Below are 24,685 nucleotides of genomic sequence, written 5' to 3'. Positions count from 1 at the left end.
TCCTTTTAAATTTGCTTAGTTTTATGGAAAATGTGTTATTTTACTACATGTTATAAAATGGTGGGGAAAGAGTACACAGGTGGTATTCAACTAAGTTTTACTCAGAGTAGACGTAGCTTAGTAATGTTAATTAATTTCAGCCGATCTATTCTGAGGAAAATATAGCTGAGTACCACCCCATGTGTGAACTAGTTTTGTTAAGAAAGAATAGTAAAAGAATATAAGAGACTCACAAGTATCTGAGAACATTACTGTGACAAACCATCTATTTAAAATTATACCTTAGGTTAGATATTTCCTTCTCCATTCATTGCACGTCACAAGTGAAACCAGTTGTTTTAGAATTCAGATTTACTTTCTTTAAAATAGAAACTTCAATTTATGCAGAAATACGGTGCAGTTACTGTTTGAGGAGTATATTCAGAGGCCCTACATTCAACTGAATGCAGATTTTCATCTTTTAATTTTAAAAATGATGAAATCTAAGTTGCTACAGCCAACCAAATCTATAACTGTCTTTGTACCATGCTTGGGTATAAGATTTATAAAAAGGAGCATGTCCCCAGTGAGAAAGTTAGAAGACTATAGACTCAAAGGGAAGAAGCAAAGATAAGAGAGAAATCTGTAATTTATTTAATAGTATCAGTTCTTAAAGTGGTCCATTAGAATATCATTGCATGCACGCATACACACACACACGTATGTATATTAAATCTATATGATTCTAATCCCCCTTGAGCATCAGGACTCTTGATTGCAAGAAAGCTCAGATGTAATCTGAGTCTTAGACTGAAAAAGTTTCCCAAGCCTTGTCTTAAATGGTGTGGGACCAAATTACTTAAAGCCTGTGCCTATGAACTTGCCAGATAAGTGTAATTAGCTGCAGAGGGGCTTCTCATGGACTTGCCTGGAAGGGAATTTAGTTTGGGAGGTGCAATAGATAAGTGAGGCCTTTTCAGTGGTGGCCCCACAATTGTGAAACTTCCTCCATTGGCAAATACAACTGCCCCACTACTTGTTGTGGTTTAGGCAGTCATTATAAACATCTTTCTTTCATTTTGTTTTTAACTGAGAATGTGATTTTACTTAGTGGCCTGTTTTACCGAGCAATCCAAGCCCCTCATATTCCAGTTTGTGGGGTGAGGTGGGGTGGTGATACTAGGTTGAGGTGTCCCTCTGTCCAGCTCTCCCGGCTTAGCCAACCTACCACCAGTGGCTGAATGAGTGGGGTGGTAGGAGCCCCACTGGGATCTGCATTGGCAGGACCAAGTAGAAAAGCTCCAAAAGGAGGTATTTCAAGGGTAAAGGGGGGAGGGACTGAACCAGCTCAGGATCTGCTGGATCCCAAGCTGGTCTGACTCCCAGCTTGCATGGTGTCTGAGTCAGATCAATGGTCTGTCTAATTCAGTATTGTCTGCACTGGCTCTCCAGGTCTGTCTGTCTAATTCAGTATTGTCTGCACTGGCTCTCCAGGGTTTCAGACTGGAAGAATTTACCAACCTTATCTAGAGATGGCATCTATCGAACCTGGAGAACTCTCCTTCCAAAGCAGATGCTCTGTTATTGAGCTACAGCCCTTCACCAAAGGAATCTGTAGAGTTGTGTTTCCTTTCATCCATAGCATTGTCGCCATCTTTCCTCTTCGCCAGATTTCAAATGCTTGGATAGTTCAGGTTTCCCTCAGAGAGCCTGAGGGTCATTAGGGAATTTAACATGTTTCATATCCGTGTCATCGCTGCTTTGTCGCCCCAGAGCTTTAGAGCAGGTTTTAATACCTTGTGACCTTGTGCACAAAGAGTTTAACTCTTTGACAAAATCTGCTTTCCTTTTTTTCGTGTTACAGGAAGCTTAGCAGAGTACCCAGGGCATGTAAAGAAAGACTCACAATGAGGTATCTAGGGCAAACCAATTCCCTTTGGTCAGTGAAATGTCCATACACAAGAGTACATGCTGCATTCAGTACGTGTGTGAAAAATTCTAGTCTGCCCATATGATTTTATCAGGTGGGATCCAGCATTGTTCTGTGAATGGAAGGAGCTCTTGCGAATAGAAAAAAAGTTGTGTTCACACAGCTCCGTGAAGGAGCCGAAGGGAAGCACTTCTGGTTCATGCAGCTACAATGTTCAGGGAGAAACAGCCCATTAACTGTTAAAGTGATAATTTAAATATTAATGGGACAGTAGAGAACTAACTAGAATAGTAATCAGATTAAAATTCAGGTGTTAAGCAGGTACTTGTGTTTAAACACTAGGCAAAGTCTATGATAGTGAACAGCTGAAAAAGGAAGTTATTTGGGTTTTATTCAGCATAGCACTATGTCAGGTTCTTGTCTGTGCAAGGATTACCACTAGCACAGTGGGACTTTTGCCCCCTTTTCTTCCTCCCATTCCCCCTTAATTCTGTTCTAGAAGTTCACCCCAACCTCCAGAGCAGATTTGGGGAGGATGCAAGCCATGGAGGACCACGAACGATGACTCCCTTGAATATCTTAATGATTGAGCAGAGATATAAGTGATCAGGGTGGCTTTAATGTATCCTGGGTCCAAGAGGTCAATTAATACAAGAACCTTCAACTTGGCCCAGTAATGTATGGGCAGCCTGTGCAAACTTTTAGCCTAGATGCAGCCCTCTGCACCATCTGGACCAAGAATAACCCCGCATAGAGCACATTACAGTCTTGAGCTTACCAGTGCATGAAACACTGACCAGGCTATCCCCATTCAAGAATAGCCATAGTTGTGGGAGCCACCAAAGGCATTCCTAGTCACAGAGGCTACCTGAGCCTGAAGTGACAAAAGATGGATCCAGGAGTACCTCCAAACTATGAGCCTGTTCTTTCAGAGAGAGTGCAACCCCGCCAAGAACAGACAAATGCCCTATATCAAGTCAGTTTGGCAAATGATGATCTGTCCAACATCACCTAGTGATCTTGTGGCTAAGCAGGTTTCATTATCCTCGTTGCATACCACACCTTGTTGCATTCCTTAAGCTTAGGAGTTGGTGGGCTAATCCGAACAATGCTGCCCACCTGTTAATCACATGACATCAGGTAATTCAAATTCAAAGGAAGACTCATAAGCTCACTCTAAGTATGCTTCTGTTTCTTCCCTTCTTCTTTTGCACACATTTCTTGAACCAAACTGTAATTTGATACATTTTGAATATTGCACCATTTAAAAAAAATAAATACTGGTTTTGTACCAGCAGCTTGAAAGGAAGAATACGGAGTGAATGCAAAGTGTGCTCCTAATTCTTCCTTTTCTGTTTGGCCCCAGAAGTTTACCTGTCCTGTGTCTGATATCATTTATTGTTAGTTGATTGGCGGGTGGGTGTGGTTTGGATCAAACCGTATCACAGACAAAATGGGGAGCCCTAATTAGACCCATAGACCAGAGGTTTCCCTGTTAGTAATTGAACTACAGTGGTGCCTCGCAAGACGAAATTAATTCGTTCCGCAAGTTTTTTCTTCTTGCGAGTTTTTCGTCTTGCGATGCACGGTTTCCCATAGGAATGCATTGAAAATCAATTAATGTGTTCCTAGGGAAACCGACTTCAGACCAGGTCCGGGGACAGTCTGTCCCCCGACCTCTTCTGAAGGCTGGGGGGGGGGGGGACAAGGGCTTTTCTTCCCACCCACCCCAGCATTTTAAAAAACCCTGGGACAGCGGAGGGCTTCTCCGCTGCCTGGGGCGATCTTAAAATGCTGGCGGGCGGCATTTTAAAATCGCCCCGGGACAGCGGAGGACTTCTCCGCTGTCCGGGGCGATTTAAAAGCCCCTGGGAAGGCAGGCAGGGGGGACAAAGACTTTTGCCCCCTGCCAGCCTTCAGAAGAGGTCCTGGACCTCTTCTGAAGGCTGGCAGGGGGCGAAAGTCTTTGTCCCCCCCGCCTGCCTTCAAAAGCTGTCCGGCCAAGGCTTCGCGGACCTCTCCGCAAGCAGCGGCAGCACTGCCGCTGCTTGCGGAGAGTTGCCGGCATGCCGAAGCCTGCACGCACTGAGATCAGCGCGCCCAGGCTTCACGGACCTCTCCGCGAGCAGCGGCAGCGCTGCCGCTGCTTGCGGAGAGTTGCCGGCATGCCGAAGCCTGCGCGTGCTGAGATCAGCGCGCCCAGGCTTCGCGGACCTCTCCGCGAGCAGCGGCAGCGCTGCCGCTGTTTGCGGAGAGTTGCCGGCATGCCGAAGCCTGCGCGCGCTGAGATCAGCGCGCCCAGGCTTCGCGGACCTCTCCTGCCTTCAAAAGCCGTCCGGGATAGCGGGAAGCGCTTCCCTGCTATCCCGGACTGCTTTTAAAATGCTGGCGGTGGGGAGCAAAGCCTTTCGGCCCCCGCCAGCCTTCCTGGACCTCTTCTGAAGGCCGGGGGGGGGAAGGCTTTGCTCCCCACCGCTAGCATTTAAAAGAGGTCCCCGGAGATTTCCCTATGGGCTTTCGTCTTGCGAAGCAAGCCCATAGGGAAATTCGTTTTGCGAAGCGCCTCCAAAACGGAAAACCCTTTCGTCTAGCGGGTTTTCCGTCTTGCGAGGCGTTCGTCTTGCGGGGTACCACTGTATAGGCTACAGGGATTGAACCAGGGATATTGTAAATCGAAGGGTACATCTAGCAGTGAGCCTTGGCTCTTCCCCATAATTATTATAGTTTTTCATGTAGAATTTGAGTTCCAAAACATAGGACTAGAAGGAAGGGTTAGTTAAATATAAAGGTAAAGGGACCCCTGACCATTAGGTCCAGTCGTGACCGACTCTGGGGTTGCGGCGCTCATCTCACTTTATTGGCCGAGGGAGCCGGCGTACAGCTTCCGGGTCATGTGGCCAGCATGACTAAGCCGCTTCTGGCAAACCAGAGCAGCGCACGGAAACACCGTTTACCTTCCTGCCGGAGCACTTTGACCTGCTTTCGAACTGCTAGGTTGGCAGGAGCAGGGACTGAGTAACGGGAGCTCACCCTGTCCTGGGGATTCGAACCGCCGACCTTCTGATTGGCAAGCCCTAGGCTCTGTGGTTTAACCCACAGCGTCACCCACGTCCCTAGTTAAATATACATACCACTTAAATGTTCAAAGACTAGGGTAAGGAAAATTAACAGATAGTTGACAAGAATGCTACATTGTGTGGGTGAATAGCTAATCTAGTGGCATACTTGTGAAGATACACAAATGCTCTCATGAATGAGACAGCTACTTCCAACAAGTACCCTTTCTGCTACACACACACACACATACTATTAGGCTATAATTCCCAGATTTTTCCATGAAATTTTACTTCACATCTGGCACTGTCTATCTGAAAAGCCATAAATTGCTTTGCTGCTGTGCTTGCATCCTCAGCGCTGGCAGACACCTTGTTGTTATAAGTTCTAATAGTATTTCAGTTGCTCGCCAGACTAGCCAAAAGCCATTTCATGCTGTATTTTAAGTGTCTGTTTACTCAGTTGTTACAAATTGCCTATGGGACAGGAACTGCCTGTCACTTCCAGAGCAATTAGCATGTGAAGCCTTATCAGAAGAAATCCGTCAAGTTTGAACAGACACAAATAGCACATGGGAATCTCTAAGGAAATCAAAATGAGTATTTTGCAGCATATATTTACATGCTGCTGTTACTGCATTCAGTCATAATTTACATGTTTCTGTATTCCTGTGGATGGGTAGAATAATATAAATAGCCATAATTTTGGTACCCTTGTTCCCTACAGATTATACAGTACTGAGGAAAATATTTTGGGCTAATGCTTTTAAAAATACTAGATTTTAAAAAAATAATGATTTAGAAATGAATAGGACGGGTTACTTGGTTGGTTCGGTTTATTGTTTTTTTAAAAAAAACAGTGCAGTGTTGTGGTAGCAGAGGCAAAAGAAAACCATTTGTAAAATTTCAGTTAGGCCAACACTATTCACAAAGTGAGCATGTTAATTTCTGAGTCACGTTCTTTTAATAATTTCAGATTGTCACATCAGATTTAGAATGATTTGCTCTAATCGACAGCATTGATGGCCACCCCAATTCTTTTTAAAAGAACACCCTTAAACTAAGCGTTTCCTGAGGAAGTTCTTGCAACGTTAATCCATATGGTGTGTGCACTTATCACCTCCTGCATCAGTCACCATGCGCTGAGTCACCATTACAGCTGATCTTGTTTTATCATCTTGATAAAAACTCTAAAACAGAAATGTAGATGAGAGGTGATAAAGCACAATGATCGGCAGTGACTCACTATGCTGCACATGGGGGATGCTGTCAGTCTGAACATGTAAATCCACTCCCTCAAGTATCTTGTGCTCTGTTTACTGTGGTGCCAAGGCCATGCCTCAACTTTGCATTTCAGAAGCAGGATGTGACGACCTCCAAATGCCCTGCCTCGTATCGGTTGTATTTCAGTGCAGTGTGTCCCAACACTGAAGGAGTACATGTGTGAAGAATAAAAAATGCCTATGTAGAACCAGGTGCATAGGCCCTACATAGCAATCACTCTCCATCCCAGTAGCAGGCCAGTCTCATTGGTAAGAGGCATGTGTTTGACCCTACTGATGTGGTCACAGATTTCAAAGGAGCTCCTCTGCCGCATGGCATTGTGCCATAGTAGAATAGCTCCCCTTTATGGCAGGGGAAGCATGTGAAAGGTGCTTGCGAATTATCTTGTTTTAGCACTGCTGAGAAGGTTTGTGTTCCCAGATTCTTCCTTGTTTTCTGATGAGAAGTGTAGGGTCTGTGGAGAATAAATGAAGGCTTAAAAAAACAAAAACAAAAACCTCCCTGTGCATAGGAAAGTAGGAATGGCTGCTTACTGCTGCCTGCATTACAGAGAAACTAGTTAATTGTTTGGCAAGTGTAAATTAAAACAAAAAATAAATGCTAATTACTTTCTGGAAAATTTAAGCCTGCTGAGAAGTGTTACCTTGTTTACTCTGAGTATCCTCTTGACATCAGCATGGGGTTACTCATAATTAGATGCACATGTGTAAATACAATGATTAGATAGTCCCACATAAACATAATTATCATATCTTTTTTTATAAAAAAAACTCACGTCTATGAAGAGGGTCTCTAGCCCTGTGGGGTTTTTGTTACTATAAAAGCCCAACAATCTACATGCCTTTATCTTATGTCGGCAAACAATGGAACATTAGAACATAAAAGGCTCACACAAGTCACAGAGAGATGAATGGTGGTCGATCCTGCAGGAAATTATTGTGTTGGATTGAGCCCAGTATATTCGCAAATTGCATCACAACAGTTGAGGTCAATTACAATGATGACTCATTAGAGAGTATTAAAATAAGAGCACACTTTTTCACTATAATTAGTGTTCCTCGTATAAAGAGGCAACATCTTCTTGTTCTCTAATTTCCGGAGTCTATCCAGGGTGTTCGGGGTATTCGCTTTATATTCATGAGATTGTAGTAAATTAACCTAAACACTATTCTTGTTTTCCTTGTTGGATATTTCCCAAATATATTCTATAAATTTGGGAGTATTATATAATTAGTCATAATGCAGTTGATTACAACTTCATTTACTATACAGGCTTGTTTTTCTCTTGTCCTCAAGCGTATATAAAACCAAATCTGTATATGATTTGGGCGGGGGGGGGGAGGCACGGAGAGGCCTTGAATAATGTTTATTTTGTTAATCCAAGAAGATGAGCTCACTAGAAGAATCAGATGGAGATTTTAACCACAGGGAACTGGGCACATTATCTCCAAATCATGCAAATTTCCAAGCAGTCAATAGATGCTGTCTAAACAGATGTCTGTATATATGCAAACAGTTTCCATTTGTGTACTTTGGGAAATGGTGGATGTTTTAGATGTTGGCTTTCAAAAGTGGGTGTGGTCTGTTGGGTTGGTCTCTGTAATTAATCCTGCACCTGTTCCGTATTCTGGAACCGCACACTTTGCAGGTTGCAGTGCGGAGATCCTTCTTGCTCCATTAACAGTGCTTAAGTAGGGGGAAAGATACATTAGACCAGGGGTAGGCAACCTAAGGCCCAGGGGCTGGATCCGGCCCAATCGCCTTCTCAATCTGGCCCATGGACGGTCCGGGAATCAGCATGTTTTTACATGAGTAGAATGTGTGCTTTTATTTAAAATGCATCTCTGGGTTATTTGTGGGGCATAGGAATTAGTTCATTCCCACCCCCCCAGAAAAATATAGTCCAGTCCACCACATGGTCTGAGGGACGGTAGACCGGCCAACAGCTGAAAAAGGTTGCTGACCCCTGCATTAGAACATCCCTTCACTGCCTGTTAGGCTCACCTTTCTCTGAGAATTCTTGTAGCAAGACTCTGGAGCACCAGGGAACAAGGAAGGTGGACGAAGGACTGATCATCAAACTGGAGAAAGAGACTCAACCAGTCATGAACAAACAGCAGCCATTTCCCCTTCTCATTGTGAGTGGGGGGAGGAGAGGGGTAGCTGTGCCCCATCCATTTCAAGAGAAGGTGCAGGTGTGGCAGGAGCTCAGCCATATCACAAATAGTGGGTCTGGCTGACTGTTGGGGTGAGAGGAGCAAAGAGCTGCAAGCTTTTGTTTCAATAAGAGGTATCATCACAGTCTCTAGCAAGCCATTCCTTTTGTCCGTATACAAATGATTTAAGAATTTTCACCTATGTTTGGTTGCCCGTATTTTCTGGATGCTGTATGGAAAAGTACATGAATCTGACCTTTGAAGAGTTTGTAAGGAATCCATTTTAAACTTTCCAAAGGTTTAATTTTCTTCTATGGTAGGGGAAGTAGGAAACTTTGGAAGGAACTTAAAAGGGCATATTTTAAAGGTCTAACAGCCTATATTCCCATGATTTACTTTGCTGCATGTTTTGTGATTTCAAATCTCTGCTGGGATTCTCTCACCAAAGAGTACTTGAACCAAACCTTGATCTTGGGATCCAGGAAATTCTCATATTATATATGATACATTTTCTTGCCCAGCCAGCACCTCTGGAAAGGGCATGTAGAGAGAGCTGGTTGGTCATTGTGAGATACTGGACTATGTTGGGCTTTTTCTGATCTATGGCTCCTGTGTTCTTAAATGTCTTAAACCTTTAATTTTTTCAAGCACCTAAGCTAAGTTTTGATCATTTTTTGACTAGCTCAGAGTTGATTCACATGGCCATAGGCCTCATGGCAACAGCTTCAAATGGCTGTGCATTTCTGCGATTCCATTATATCATCAAGATTATAGTTTTGCAGTATTTGTATAAAAAATTAATATTAATAGTCTTTCCCCCCCTTTCCCTTTCAGAACTGATCTATGCCTGGATCTTCAATGAATACCCATCTTTTGTGCATCAGGATAATCGTCGTTTTGTTTCTCAGGAGACTGGAAATTTGTACATAGCTAAAGTGGAGAAATCTGATGTGGGGAATTACACTTGTGTAGTGACAAACACTGTAACTAACAACAGAGTGCTGGGACCTCCTACACCTTTAATCTTGAGAAATGATGGTAAGATTTCCTGTTAAGTGCTGAGTAGGTTTGGCTTCCTTGTAGGAAAAAGAGGTAATGGGTGTGTTTCTACCAAAGAGCAGGTACCAAGGAGTCTTAGAAAGAAAGGACAATGGGATAATTTTGACCTAAGGGTTATTGTCATTGTTGTTCATTATTAAATTTGTTAGTCGGTTTATCTTGCCCAAAGCGACTTGCTATTCTATATCACACCCAAGAAATGGAATACACTTGTAATATTCAATAGCAAAGGGGTAATCACTTAAGACGAATGGGAGAGCAGGGAAGTAACCTCTGTAGTAGCCATGTGGTGTCCTTGGACAATGGATGTTGGCGGCAGCAGCTCTAGCACTTCCTCTGGCATTGGCAAAGGAAAATGAACTAGAATAACAGTATAATATATACATTATTATTATTATTATTATTATTAAACAAGGGCCTCCGGCCGTGATAAGACATCACAAGGAAGTGGCAGAGAATCACTGTCTTCCCTTGCATTTCTGTAAAGCAAAGCATTTATTTCAAAGGAAGCAAGTCCTGGACTCATACCTGATGAAACCCTGGAAATAACGCTTTAATATAATGATTGCTTACGGTGGTGACTTTGAAGTCAGTTACCCACGAGCGCTTCTCTTAGGAATTCATGCTTTGCACCTACTCTGGCATGTTTACTGAAGTCATTCATGTAAAATGTACTTGAAATGTACTTGAAGTGTATTCTACTGTTTATTATAGATGTGCTGGGAAACACTGTTGAGTTCAACAGGGAAGATCAGCAACATTCATTTAAGCACAAGATGATCAGGTTTCCCTGAGGCTGAAGTGTTAGTATCGTTGAAGACAGGTTAAATTTGCATTAGGCTCGTCACAGAACAGCCTGAGACCTCAATTTATAATTTTCATATTCCAGCTCTCCCGTTTCTGGTAGCTCACATGTTTAAATGCAATTTACACTTGACTATTCATACACTCTAGTGTATTGAGAGGCCAACTGGCAAGGCCTGGGTCTTTCAATAGTGAATCGCAGTTTGCATTTGTTGCAATGAAATGCAAACTGCAAGGCATGGATGTTCTAACAGGCTGACAGGAACATCTGGATCCTCTTTTTTAAAAAATTGAGTTTGACATGTCCAGTACATCTCAATATATATGACAGATTATTTTCATTAGAGCATTTCATCATTAAATTAGCACACTAAGAAGCAAATTCATCAACGTTTAATGTCCCAATTACATGAATAAGTGTTACAAAAAGAAATTTCATAATGTTCCTCTCTCATTTAATGTAAAATATACTGAACTGTGTAATTCATCACTTTGGTGCTAGTCATGCAGTTTAGAACTATTTCCGTTATAATAGGTCTAGGAACAAAGGCAAATAAGGTATTTATTGATGAAAATACACCATTCTATGGCAGAAGAAATCTTTTCCCATCCCTGTCTTCCACAGACAACACAAGTATTTGGAAACTTTTAAAGTATCAAAAGATGTAATTATTTTGCTTTGGTCCAGAAGGAGGTAGATGTCATTTTATTACCCAGAGAACAAGGACTAGACTGCATATTACATTAAATGCCCAATCTGTCCTTCTGTATGTTTTTCCCCTTTAAAAATAGCAGTTATATGTGTGTGTGATCATGATTAGAGGCATCTTCCACATCGTGGTCCTAATGAAAAATTGCACTACAAAGCTGTGATGTAGCAATGCAGAGAAGCTGCCATTGGTGGCAATGACAGCTTTTGTCCCATGTCAAATAACAGCTTGGAACTTATAATTTAGCCATACCTTGGGTTACATACCCTTCAGGTTACAGATGCTTCAGGTTACAGACGCTTCAGGATACAGATGCTTCAGGTTACAGACTCTTCTAACCCAGAAATAGTACCTCAGGTTAAGAACTTTGCTTCAGGATGAGAACAGAAATCGTTCTCTGGCGGTGCGGCGGCAGCAGCAGGAGGCCCTATTAGCTAAAGTGGTGATTCAGGTTAAGAACAGTTTCAGATTAAGAACGGACCTCCAGAACGAATTAAGTACTTAACCCGAGGTACCACTGTACAATGTTGGCATAAGAGTTTGTAGGGATTTTGGATAGATAGGGTGATATTTTGGTATTCAATTAAGTTTTACTTGGATTACATCTATTAAAATTAATGACCCTGACTAGTCAAACTTATTAATTTCAGTAGGTCTTCTCTGAACAAAACTTACTTGAAAGCCACCCCTAGTTATTTTCCTCAAGGATATTGGAAAAGTAGCTACTTGGCATCTAGAAGAAGCAGTGGAAAGCTGTGTAAAACGCCAATAGCTCTGTTAAATGTGTGCCCCCTCTTCTCACCTGTTCCCACCTCAGCCTTTGTGCAAGGCATGACATCTACAAACTGTTGTGCACTCTAAGTTGCCTCTCAAGGCTCCTAAAATATAAATCTTCAGATGTTACTTTAGAGCTTCCTGAAAGCAATAGTTTATTCTCTTGTTTCCTTAAATTGGGCTGTTTCTTTATATTGTATGGCACAATCAGAAAATGTTCCTTAACCCATTGGTCAAGCATTTTCAATACCAGGTAGCATTTTTCTCTGCAGGGAATATAAATGGGGGCAGCCAAGCAATGGTAAAAGTAGACTTTGTTCCCTGGATCAATATAAGGCCAGTTTGTAACTCCTCTATAGAGATGGTATTTATTTCATTGTTACAAGAAGTATATAAAGGCAATCTGTGTGGTATAAACTTTTTTACTTTTTTAAAAAAAATAATACTCTATGCACTTGTCTTTCCTAGCAAGAATTGTCTTTATGTTTGGACTTCACTTTTACAATCTGCCCCTTATACTTTCAGACACTCCTCAATTAGTCCATAAACACCTCCCTATAGTAATCAATAGAGTTGGGTTTTTTGTTTGTTTTTAAAGCGGGGACATAGATTTTAAGGAGCACTTTCTGATTGTGCTAACAGTGCCTCACTCTTACCTGGTTTAAAGTTCAGTTTACTGGCTCGCATCCTGCCATACACCAGCCTAGCACATCCACTGCTGCACCTGTGTTAGTGCTGACCTTTAAAGTCCTAAATGGCTTTGGCCCTGTATACCTGAAGGAGCGGCTCCATACCCATCGTTCAGCCCAGACACTGAGATCCAGTTCTGAGGACCTTCTGTAGTTCTCTCATTGTGAAAAGTGAGGTTACAGGGACCTAGGCAGAGGGCCTTCTGGGTAGTCACCCCCACCCTGTGGAATGCTCTCCCATCAGATATCAAGGAAATAAACAGCTATCTGACTTTCTAAAGGCATCTGTTTAGGGAAGTTTTTAATGTTTGATGCTTTGCTGTGGTTTTATAATTTGTTGGAAGCCTCCCAGAGTGGCTGCAGCAACCCAATCAGATGGGTGGCATATTAATAATAATAATAATAATAATAATAATAATAATAATAATATACAACACTCACCTCACTGGCGCATCCCCTCCCTGCTTGTTCAGTCATGAGAGTCAAGAGCCTTACTACCGGTAATTCAAATTCATCCAACTCAACAGGTCTAGATGGTGTTCTGGAGACCTCTGGAAAGTCATTTGCAATAACAGTGGTTATTAACAATTTTATCCACAAAATGCTTTGCAAACAGGCCAATATCTAGATGAAGCTGCTGGGGGTGGCCATTAGGATATTTTCTGTTACGCTAAAATTGAGAGAGATTGGCAGTTTTCTTTTCAGCCTCTTTCCTAATGATATCCCAACATGGAATTTAACTTTTTCACAGATTACTAGGTCAACATCTTCATTGAAATACTCACAACTCCAAGGTCTCATTCCTGGTCACACGCTTCAGACCCCTGAACATATATGTGCAATTATTTTTTTGCCCTAGTGCACATGACTTTAGGCTTGCTTGCACTGAATTTGCATTTCACTATTTACTGTCCATTTGCCCAGTTTGTAGAGGTCATTGAGGTCCCACCATTCACATTCTCACAGCACTCTCATAACATGATGAATTCTGCTGTATGGATAGGAGGGGAGAATAGACAAGTAGGCAGACTGCAGTGTATAATCTGATCTCTTGCTCTCTTTTTTATTTTTTGTAGATTTCCACAACCATGTGGCCTGTTTGTTAGCACTCTCTCTGCAGGCTCCTAGAGTCTAAGTCTGTGTTGGGCTATCACATGTTTTGCTTGCAGCACTGGTTTGGCGCTTTTTCCCCCTTGCTTTTTTTTTTTTTTTTTTTTTTGGTACTTTGAAATGATGAATGCTGAAAAGCTTGGAGAAACATATGCTGCCTTTGGAAAGCATGTTGAAAGAAACAGGATACTGACAGTGACTGGTGTTCCCTGACTGTTTAGAATGCAATCCATACAAGTATCCTTAGCATAGTTTGTTTAGATGACTGATTTTATGTGGCAGCTGCACTTTATATCGTACAGAAGGAGTGTCTTTGAAGCTAAGTGAATGGGGGGAAAGGCAACCTGTTATTGTGTTGAAGCAGTATAGACAGTAAAAGTAGCATGCATATCAACATCAACCCACATTCCTTCTGAGAAAGCTGTGTTTATAATAAAAGCATTTCCTTATCTGGATGTTTGAGGGAAAAGGGGTCTCTCTATATTGCACTTTATATATCAGAGTTGTAGGAAATCTATAGCAATTATGACAGTTCTAAAACTTAGGAGCGGTCTCCCCTAGTGCAGCACAGCAGAGGCGGATTTAGAGGAGTACAATTGGTTTGGTCGCACTGGGCGCGGAGCCTTCGGGGCACCACAACTATAATGCATAATGGAAGGCGAGAGGCAGGGGTCCACTGAATTTTGGCATCGCATAGGGCACCACTGAAATTGAAGACCCCAAAGTCCACCACTAAACACAGGATACTTGATACGAATTATTCAAGGTTCCAGGAAAAGAAGGGATCCTGAGGCAGGTGAAATCTTCCTTCCTCAACCAGCGAAGGCCTAGATACATTGGCTGCCCCGTGGTATGAAACCTATGGCTGCATATATTTTGTGCACTCATTTCTAGTTATGCACATGCAAATCGCATAAATAAACAATCCCAACCATGTTTGGGAAGAAGGAAGCTCAGGAGAAGCTGGTACTTCCCACCACACCCCCGCTCATGTTCTGTGTATTATTTTAGGAGGGGATCAGGGATTCCCTATTTCCTTTCCATACCCAACTAAAGATTGCCTACAGATATAGTCTATAGATACAGATACAGTCATACCTTGGGTTGAATGCGCTTCAGGTTGAGCACATTCAAGTTGCACTCCGTGGCAACCCGGAAGTAACGGAGGGCGTTACTTCCGGGTTTCACTGCTTGCGCATGCGCAGACGCAGCGAAAAGCGATGCGCGCAGACGTGCTGTCGCTAATTATGTTTGCTTCTAGATGCGAACGGGGCTCCGGAACGGATCCTGTTCGTATCTAGAGGTACCACTGTATAGCCTACGGATCATTGTGTGCAGCAGCAGGAGTCTACGCACAAGTTAATGAGAATCTCGGAATGCTTACTTGGGAAATGTATCATTTGAGATTATGAGAGGAGGCTACAAGGTACAGCAAATTCTTCTCTTCCCCATTCATTGTGCCCCATGCCTTTTTTCCTTCAAATCCTTAAACTTGCTTGTTTCATGTCACTCTCTCACCTGTTACTAGCTGGATGCTTCTGTTCTCTTTTTGTCCCCCTCCTTGCCTGGGGAATCATGCCATTGTCTGTTTAGCTGAGCATCTAGCTTGCTATTGTTATCAATAGTCAATCACGGTGGTAGCAGCAGTAGGAATTTGTTGGCGCCATCACCATCATCATTGTTGGAGAAGTACTGGCAGTAGAACAAGAAGAAAACTACAAGACATGTAATAGCGCCTTTGGGATTCGATGTGGAGTGCTCCCTTTTCTATGCACACAGCAAGGAAGGGACAGTAAGAACAGCTATAAGTACCTGAATGTGGGACCATGCTTTAGCATATAAAAGCAAACCAAAGCATTGTGAAATCAGATATACCCAAATAATAATAATAATTTATTATTTGTACCCCGCCCATCTGGCTGGGTTTCCCCAGCCGCTCTGGGCGGCTTCAACAGAGACCAAAAATACACTAAAATGTCACACATTAAAAACTTCCCTGAATAGGGCTGCCTTAAGATGTCCTCTGAATGTCAGGTAGTTGTTTATCGCTTTGACATCTGATGGGAGGGCGTTCCACAGGGCGGGCGCCACTACCGAGAAGGCCCTCTGCCTGGTTCCCTGTAGCTTTGCTTCTCGCAATGAGGGAACCGCCAGAAGGCCCTCGGTGCTGGACCTCAGCGTCCTGGCGGAACGATGGGGGTGGAGACGCTCCTTCAGGTATACTGGGCCGAGGCCGTTTAGGGCTTTAAAGCACAGTGCATGAGAGTTGCGACTTTTGCAGCCCAGTTTCTTACTAACACCCATCTGTGAAACTGTCAGCCCTCTCTGTGTGTTTCTGCCTCTTTTAGTTCTCCCTGTTCTTCAGCTACAGGACTATTGCCTCCTGCAAACTTGACTTGGTATTTCATTTCAACAGCAGGAGAGCAATCCGCCCATATTACCTCTACTGTCATTAGTTTCCATTGATGAAACATCAACTTGCCACCTGGACTATGAGCCAGTCATCCAGCAAAAAGAGGGCAATTAGGCAAAACCTGTAGCAGCACATTGTCCAAATAGCGGACCATATCCCAGGGCACAGGTAGCCAGAGGCTATCCAGCTGATCACTGAACTACATTCCCAAAGGTGGTCATTCTGAATCTAATTCACATGCAGCTATTACTTTCTTATAGCTACAGGCTTCCCTAACTTCTACTGTGCATAAATATTTAGTCTTATTGAAGCTGGGCAAGAATGAATGTTCAGAAAGATTATGATCGGATTATGATACCATATGTATTTATGTTTTTGACTGTATTGAAAGGTTTATGGAAGCTACTCAGTTTGTAAGAAAAGTGTTGATTTAGTATAAACAGAATGACTTTTTATGTGCATTATTTAATATGATTTAAAAAAATAAAACAACTGCTTTGATGTAATGGTCGAATTACTAACACAGTAAAATTTAAGCAAACTACACAACCGCTGTAGCACCTTAGAGGATATTGCACCCTAAAAGTTAATAGGAGCTTTGGTTAGCTGGCAGTGCTTTATCAAGAGTTGTTGGCTCTGCATTACTTTCTCCAAAAGGCATTGATTGTACTTTATTAGCACTTTCCTTTCACAAGAAGAATGCAGAAAAATGAAAAAGCAAAGAGCCATGATGAGATGTAATCTTAGGCAGATGGCTGAGAGCTGCAAAACAAATTTTCCTCTGGAAGTAAATAGGGAAAGGGAGCCTCACAGTGTGTGGCTGTTGGAGACGAGGGTCCTGTTTGAAATGAACAGATTAATTGGGCACGTAATGATGTACAAAACTGCCCTGGGTTAACTCAGGCATACTTGGGGATATGTAATGCAGAATTCAAGTCAATTTAGCATCCATTATATGTTCACAGGAGTGATGGGCGAATATGAGCCGAAAATAGAAGTGCAGTTCCCAGAAATGGTTCCATCTGCGAAAGGAACAACTGTGAGACTGGAATGCTTTGCGTTGGGAAAGTAAGTTTTCGTCATTCACTCACTTTGCTGTACTAAAACAGTTTGCAGGTTGTTAGGGCAAAATCAAGTAAATTGCGGGTTTTCTGCTTCGCACAACCTCCATTAACTGTGATGTTGTCTCCCTTGGCTTTCAGCGCTCATTCATGCCCTTCTCAGTTTGACCAGTCATGCTCTGTGGACTTTTCATTTTGTTTTGCTATGCAAATACACATGTACATTGTTACTTCGAACTATGATCACTTGGACAGCTACTGATGAAGTTTGGTGCATGAATCTGATGCACCTCAGAACAACCCCACTCCCCCACCAGCGGAAGTGGGGACCATAATGTATCAGTTGATAATACCTACTTTGGCTGCAGCTGCTTAGAAAACAAAAAATTGATGTCATTGTGAGTTATTCAGTGGAAAGTCAACATGTTATAGTAGTGAAAAAGGAAAATTCAATGTTGGAAATAGTGGGGAAGGTATTTAATATAAAGGAAGTATCATAATGCCATTATACCAACCTGTAGTATAGATTTGGACCACAGGGGACAATTCTGGTAAATTGATCTGTGACTCCCAAGTATCCACTGGTGTAAGTAAACTGTGTAGGCCATTACCCTTATACCTTTGCTTGTGAAAATCTAGATACAGCAAACTGGCCGCTGAACAAGATGCAGTGGACAGATCTTTGTGTTGATCCAGCAAGGCTGTTCATATAAATGCATGCAGTAATCACTCATCTTATGGGGGGGGGGGTGTTCCAACGGTAACATGTATACCCAAAAATTGTGTGTGGTCAAACCCTTGGAGCTGCCCTGTGGCCAGCAGGTTGTGGGGAGAGAGAGCATCCTCAGCACTCTCAAGAGCCAGCATGCTGAGTGGGCCTTGCCCTGTCAGTAAGGTAGAGAGTTTTGCATGCTTGGTCCACTTGGCTTATCCAGTGGAAAAGGGGCTTTTAAACTCACCACCTGACCTGGGACAGGAGGGGGCAGATGCCTGCTTGCTCAGATGCTTCTGTGAGATCTTGCAGAGACCTGAATTGTCCCACGAGATCTCGCGAGGGCATTCCTTAGGCTTCCAGAGCTTCTGTGCCAAGTGAGCCTTTTCTGAGGTTCCCGTAATTAGGTTGGGAAGCTTTGAAAACACTGGGCCCCTCTTACATCACAGGTATTATAACTGGCTATTGTTAGAATTCCTGCTCCATGATTGCAGTCATGGGATTGTTGTCTTATACATGACGGTGTATGTTTTGACTCCACAGAGTGGGAAGTGACGGAGACAGAATGTTTGTGTTACTGTGTTCTGTGAAGTGGGACTATTGTCCTTTGTTCTTTTTCTCTTTGCTGTCTGATGCTGGAGAGAGAGGGAGCCATGTTGCAGTGCTCCGTGTGTGTTTATATGTAAATAAAGTAGATTAGCCAAAATGCTGAGTTGCTGAGCTCTGTTACGCAGACAGTCGGGCATGTGTCTCTGCCAGGGTCCTACTCGAGTGTAGGCTGAACTCATGACAGTTTGTGCTGGTCCGGGGGGGTGTTACCGTGTGGCGTTGTCCGTGTCCGGTCCGAGGCTGAAGCGGGGTCCAAGGCAGGGAGTCGGGCGTGGTCAGGAGCTCTGGCAGAAAGCAGGACAGGGTGCCGGCAGGAACAGGTAGCCAACGATGTTGCTCCCACAACCTGGGACTGGGAGGGCTGGCCTTTATCTCCTCTGAGGCATAGGGCGGCCCCGGTCCACAGGTGACTCGCCTCTCCTGGCCTGGAGGCGAGCACTCCTCCTGCGAGAACTTAGTTCCCTCCACCTCTCTGCCCTGAGCCTCTGCAGCTCAGGAGAGGCTGGAGGGTTACTGGACCCAGAGGCAACCTCACCTTCCCCTGACAGGGCTGGGAGAGGAGCACCTGCAGGCAATGGGTCCTTGATCACCTCCAGAGCCAGAGCGGATTCAGCTGGTGTCTGCTCCTGAGGATCCGGCACAGGTGAGGGCCCTTCAGGTTCAAGCCCCTGCCCTGGCTCAGCCGGCCCTGAAGGCGGGGACTCCTGTGCAGGCTGGGAATTCCTCAGGTTCAGCCTCTGGATCAGATTCCCAGGCCATCACACAGTTATTGCTACAAATGGGGTTTGGGGGGGGGGGGCGCTAGTCATTTTGTGGCTGTATTTGCAATGATGTGTTATATATATAAATGAACTTGTCTCTTCATAGCAGCTCAATTAAAAGAATTCAGCCTTTACCATCAGGATTTTCTCCCTTCTGTTGTTGATAAACAGCCCGGTTCCTACGATCACCTGGAGAAGAGCCGATGGAAAACAGATCCCCAAAAAAGCTCGGAGGCACAAATCAAGCAGCATCCTTGAAATCCCAAACTTTCAGCAGGAAGATGCTGGCCTGTATGAATGCGTGGCTGAAAATGTGAGAGGGAAGAACGTGGCCAGGGGCCAGCTGACGTTTTATGGTACCCTGATTATTTACTCACCTGTTTTTCATTATAGCTGAGGCCAAAATGTGGTAAATGCTTTGTTGCACTGTCAATGTTGATTTTTCTCTTCATATTTGTCTTGCAAATAGGACTGCTCAGCAAGTGTAATTTTATATAAAATAAAAACCTCTGAGACGGGCATATTGATTGAGGCTGGGAAGTGAGGGAGAAATGAAAACGTACGTTGTAAGAAGGAGATTGGTCTGGAAGATGTAAAACGCAGTTGTAAAGCAATTTATCTGTCTTTCTCCTGCTGCATCTGGAAGAAAAACCGCATGCTCTTCTGAAAAACGATGGCTGTTTTGGCCTCAGATTTAGAGTTTTCATTTTTGGCTAGCTTTTAATCTCAATGCCCCCCCCCCCCGCATCACACTGAATTTGGGACTCATTCTTGTGTAAAAGTAATTATGGGATTTTTTTGTATATGTCCCTGCAGATTATATGAACAGGACTGAAAATGTTTGCATTGCTACAGATCCTTTAAGGATTTGTTCTCTTCTTCCTCTTTTGAAAGGAGACTGAGGGTAATGTTGTGCATAGCAGTGCACCAGACGCTTTAGAGAAGGCAGTTGAGACTGAGTATGTGTAGCTTGGCCCTCCTCCTCTTGCCAAGAGAGAAGTAGGGTCATGCTCTCCCAATTGCAGAATGGATTGCCTCCTCTAAAGTGGCTGTTGCAACTACTTTAAAGGTTGCAATTCACAGCACAATCCCCTTCACCTCTCCTGACAAGAGAACAAGGAGAGAGATCATGATTTTTCAACAAAGGTAATTTTTTTCAATGGATTCACTCCCTTTTTTTCTCTGAAAACTGTTCCTTTATACATCCCCCGACAAAATGTAATATTTTGCTGCAACCCAGCCCCCTTCCCACCAAAAATCACTGCTAATTACTCTAGACCTCCTTCTCCCCAGGTCCTGCCACCATAAAATGCCAATTAGCATGAGAGGACCCAGAAGAAAGGCAAATAACTATATTCTAGAGTTCTTTGGACCTAGCCAGTTCCAAGTTTCCTTAAAGTTGTTGGGATAGTGTGATGGCTTGGTATGCTCTTCGCAACAAGCACCTCTGCTCACTCAGAGATATATATTCTTTATTTTACATATGTACAGGCAGCGCATTACAATCATACATCTGAATCCTTCAGTTCAGATTCTGGGAGTGGCCTCCGCTGGCTTCTCCTCCAACAGAAAAGGCGGGGAAGCTTCATGTGATGCCTCTCCCCCCTCCTCTTTAACTCTCTCCTCTCCTTGGCAGACGGAACAGGCATTGCCTCACTACCGGTGCCAGAACTTTCTGTGCAGTGCTGGGGCTCTGCTTCAGCCTCTGAGAGCCCTTCCGCCTCCTGGCTCTCCCCTCTTTCCTCAATCGCCACTTCCTGCCCATCTCCCTCTTCCTGTTCCTGCTCCTCCCTGGCAGTCCGTTGACATCACCCCCCCCCTTCTAAAACCCCCTCATCTGTGTTGCTCTCGCTTTCTTCTGAGGATTGAAACCCGAAAAAATTTTCCTCATCAGTCTCCGCAAATATCTCCTTGAGCTGCCAATTGTGGGGTTTGGGTTTGTGGGGGTATCGCACATGAAATTCCTCTTGTAACTCCAGCGCCTGGATAGTCTCTGCCAGTTCCCAAGAGTTCTCAGCTGCAGGATCACCCTCCCAAGCCACTAGGTATTGCAGCCTATTCCTTTGCCACCTGGAATCTCCTCTACCTCTCCACCCTGCTCTACCAGTGGAGGAGGTGGAGGAGGTTCCCTGGCCTCCATTTGATACCTATGTGCTGGATTGTATGGTGACAGCAAGGACCTATGAAACACAGAGGTGCCGTAAAATCAGTTTGTCGTTGCTGGGCTTCTCTTGATTGCTATCAGGCATGCTGCTTGCTATTTTCATCTTTCTACTTTTAATCATTTCTGCAAATCCTAGCTTCATACTGCTCCTTTGCGCTGTCTCCCTTGTTGTTTTGGCAGTGTCTGGTTTGTTTATTAGTAGCAGTTAATAAACCTGCTGTGATTTGTGACCTTTTCCTTTTTAATACTTTTTCTTTATTCACATTAACAGAAACTTCGATATCTTTCCCTTGATACCACTAATCCTGTTTCTTTCTCAAATGGATTTAACTTTTCCCACTCCTTGTGGCAGATCAGTATCAATTTTGGGGGGGGGGGGGCGTATTAAGTTGTGTTTTCCTCCATCTTGTGTGTTTTCCACTTTTGACAGTCCCATGAACCATCTTAGTAATCCATTTAACTTGCATAGTACTGTTATTTATCACCTTGCTCGTTCCTGTTATCCTTTCTCTCACTTTCTGAATCATGGCTTACTTTCCCCCCCTTTCCCCCTCTGTTCCACTGAGTGAACATTGTTTATTGAGAAGTTGTTCAGACCGTGTTCAATGAGGGTTAACCTCCCTCCACCCAGATAAGTGTGCATGTAGGAATGCCACTTTTGGATTCATCAACAATATCTTCTCTTTTGATCTAAGGATCCCTCCAGACAATCTACTTATTGAGCATTCATCAGATCTGCCTTTCCCAACCTTTCGTTTTTAGATGTTGTTAAACTACAGTTCCCACCATCCTTTGCCATTGGCCATTCTGACGGGGGTGATGGGGGTTGTAGTTCATCAGCATCAGAAAACCTAAGGTTTGGATCTGTTTCTTAATCAACTTTGATTTTTTTTTACACTTATAAGTTGGTACATGCTTGTACTTACATGAAAAGGCAACTGATTAATTCTACAAAGGTAATAAAATAAAATAATGTAGGCCAGAACAGAATCATATTAAAATTTCACATTAGCACTGGCTACATTTTATTTTATTTATTTCATAAAATTTATATACAATTTAACTGTATATATTTCTTTAAAATCCTCCAAGTGGGAAAATATGTTTCCCTTGCAGTCTCAGTTTGGACTATATCCCTGTATTTTACTTTTAAAAGTTAACCTTGTCTAGAGGTGATGCCCCACTAGCCTGCTGTTAAAGGTGATCAGTGTTTAACTTGGAGTGTTCTCTTATACGAATAACTTGACTTCAGCTGCCTTTTAAATTTGAAAATGCAAACCATGAAAATGTTCCCCAAGTTTCATCAAAATAGCCATTCCAGACCTGTCATTCTGAAAGCAGCATGTCATAAGATCTCATATAATATCCTGCATTAGTGACAAAAGCTGAATGGTAACATCTTTAATCTTTCTTTTTTTAAATGTAAGAAATATATATATATATATAATGGGGAGGGGGAAAACTGCAATGCTGGCATTGTTTTTCCAAGTTGTTTCTACTGGGTCAAAAGTTCACATTCAAAGAAAGGAACACTGGAACGTATTTGATATGGAAAATCAAACTTGTCACTTACTTACAGCCTTTCTCTGTGAAATGTTCTATCATAATGCATCCCTGGAGATTAAAATCTGGCTCTAAGAGTGTTACTCTTTTAAACTGAGTTATCTGCCTCTGTGAATAGCAAAGAAAGCAAAGGAAGATGAAATTCAAATTTGCCTGCTTGCCGCAGATAAACCAGACTATCTTTTTTTTTGTCACCAACCATATTATTCAGCACTCAGTAAAGTTGTTGAAAGAGGTTTGCTTGTTTGTTGCTGTTATGCTGACTCTAGTTTTCTTTTGCACTATATATATATATTATCAGTGGCATCAACATGCTTCATGTTCAGTATGGTTAAACAGGTTGACGCAGGGTGAACAATTCAGCCTCTTTTCCTCCACCTCAGTTGTACAGTTTCACAGCTTAGCCTAGTAGCGTGTGTGAAGGGAAAGCAAGTTAGGTTATAGAACATTGGTACACTTTAATCATCTTGGGATAGTGTGAGGAAGGAGGGCACAGACTCTTTTAAGACTGGCCAGGTGTTTTTGTTTTTGTCTCTCTGCTTGGAAGATTCCTGTTTGCTTCTGCTGCTTCAGAAGCCACAGACCTGATTGAAAATGTAGCAACCTGCTTTGTTTATCCCCTGTGATTGTCTTGCAAATACCGTATTTCTTGCTCCATAAGATGCACTTTTTTCCTCCTAAAAATTAAGGGGAAATGTCTAGTGTGTCTTATGGAGTGAATGCGTGGTCCCTGGAGTCAAATTGCCCAGAGGCAAAAAGCAGATCGTGCATTTTTATTTTTTTTTTAGAAAGAGGGAAGGGGGTATTGAAACAAATCCGCCGAGCAGCTGATTGGCAAGGGATAGGGAGGGAGATAAGGGACTCTAGAGATAAAGGAGGCTGCCTGGGAGGGGGGAGGTAAAAGCACATGGATCCTCAGGATTTTTGCATTGGGTCACCCCAAATTCTCCATCAGATCACATAGCATGTCCATGGCTACAGCCTGCACCAAAAAACCCCCACACCCACTGTTTCATGGGGCCGCAGTGGCACAAAAACGTGGTTACAAAGCACAGATCCACATGGATCCTCAGCATTTTTGCACTGGGCTACCCCAAACTCGCCATCAAATCACATAACATGTATGTGGCCACAGCATGAACCACAAAAATCATACATCCACTGTTTCGTTCAGAATTTTTTTTCTTGTTTTCCTCCTCTAAAACCTAGGTGCGTCTTATGGTCAGGTGCGTTTTATGGAGCGAAAAATACAGTATATAATGCCACCTGGAAGGGAGCACTTAAAAGACAGAGAGGACTCTGGTATCTATGACAAATCTTAGAGCTGTTTCATGTCCTTGGTTGCTTCTATTAAAAATCATAGTTGCTATTACAAATTTCTGCAGGTGGTAAAGAGGTTTCACATGGGGAGGTGAGATTTTCAGCAAAGTTCAAAGGCCCACTCCTGGCTATATTTGAAATTAAATTGTGAATGTGTATCCCTCATACTTCTTTTAGCACCTCACAATAACTAGTAATGTTATCAACAGAGTTCAAAGTATTAAGAACATAAGTCTGGTCCAGTAGCACTCTTCTTAAGTTCAGTATCCTGTTGCCAATAGTGGGCAACCAGACACCTACAGGAAACTCATAAGTAGGACATGAATGCAATAGCCCTACCCCTTTTCTGCCCTCCGGTAAATAGTACTTAGAAGGTACTGCTTCTGAACATAGATATTGCATATAACCATCTTGGTTGAAAGCCATTAATACCCTTTTAAATCTACCCGATCTAGTAGCCGTCAGCAACCTTTGTGGCAGCAAATTTCATAAATGAATTATTGGTTGCATGAAAAAATGCTTAATTTATATGTC

At 43.0% G+C, this 24,685-nt stretch overlaps 1 protein-coding gene and 1 long non-coding RNA gene across 14 annotated transcripts in view; one reads left to right on the top strand and one right to left on the bottom strand.

Moving 5' to 3' along the window:
- Positions 1–24,685, top strand: part of LOC308471560 (contactin-4) — a 520,761-nt gene that overhangs the window by 391,382 nt on the left and 104,694 nt on the right. For 12 of the 13 annotated variants that reach the window (XM_080995664.1, XM_080995658.1, XM_080995657.1 and 9 more), the window contains 3 exons: positions 9,237–9,440; positions 16,927–17,029; positions 19,276–19,460. In XM_080995664.1, coding sequence (XP_080851790.1) covers positions 9,237–9,440; positions 16,927–17,029; positions 19,276–19,460 — 492 coding nt within the window. Of the gene's footprint in view, positions 1–9,236; positions 9,441–16,926; positions 17,030–19,275; positions 19,461–21,023; positions 21,150–24,685 lie in introns of those variants that run through there. The other variant, XM_080995661.1, reaches the window with a different exon arrangement.
- LOC308471701 lies at positions 5,844–18,445 on the bottom strand. The gene is made up of 4 exons (XR_013983098.1): positions 17,538–18,445; positions 15,067–15,315; positions 12,880–12,989; positions 5,844–6,700 (listed from the first exon to the last, which is right to left on the bottom strand). It is a non-coding gene; the product is annotated as an uncharacterized lncRNA (long non-coding RNA).

This window comes from Podarcis pityusensis, assembly GCF_964106645.2.
Source record: "Podarcis pityusensis genome assembly, chromosome: 2".
In the NCBI taxonomy this organism is placed as follows: Eukaryota; Metazoa; Chordata; class Lepidosauria; order Squamata; family Lacertidae; genus Podarcis; species Podarcis pityusensis.
The sequence above is the reverse complement of the archived record's forward strand: the minus strand, read 5'-3'. Positions and strand labels throughout refer to the sequence as shown.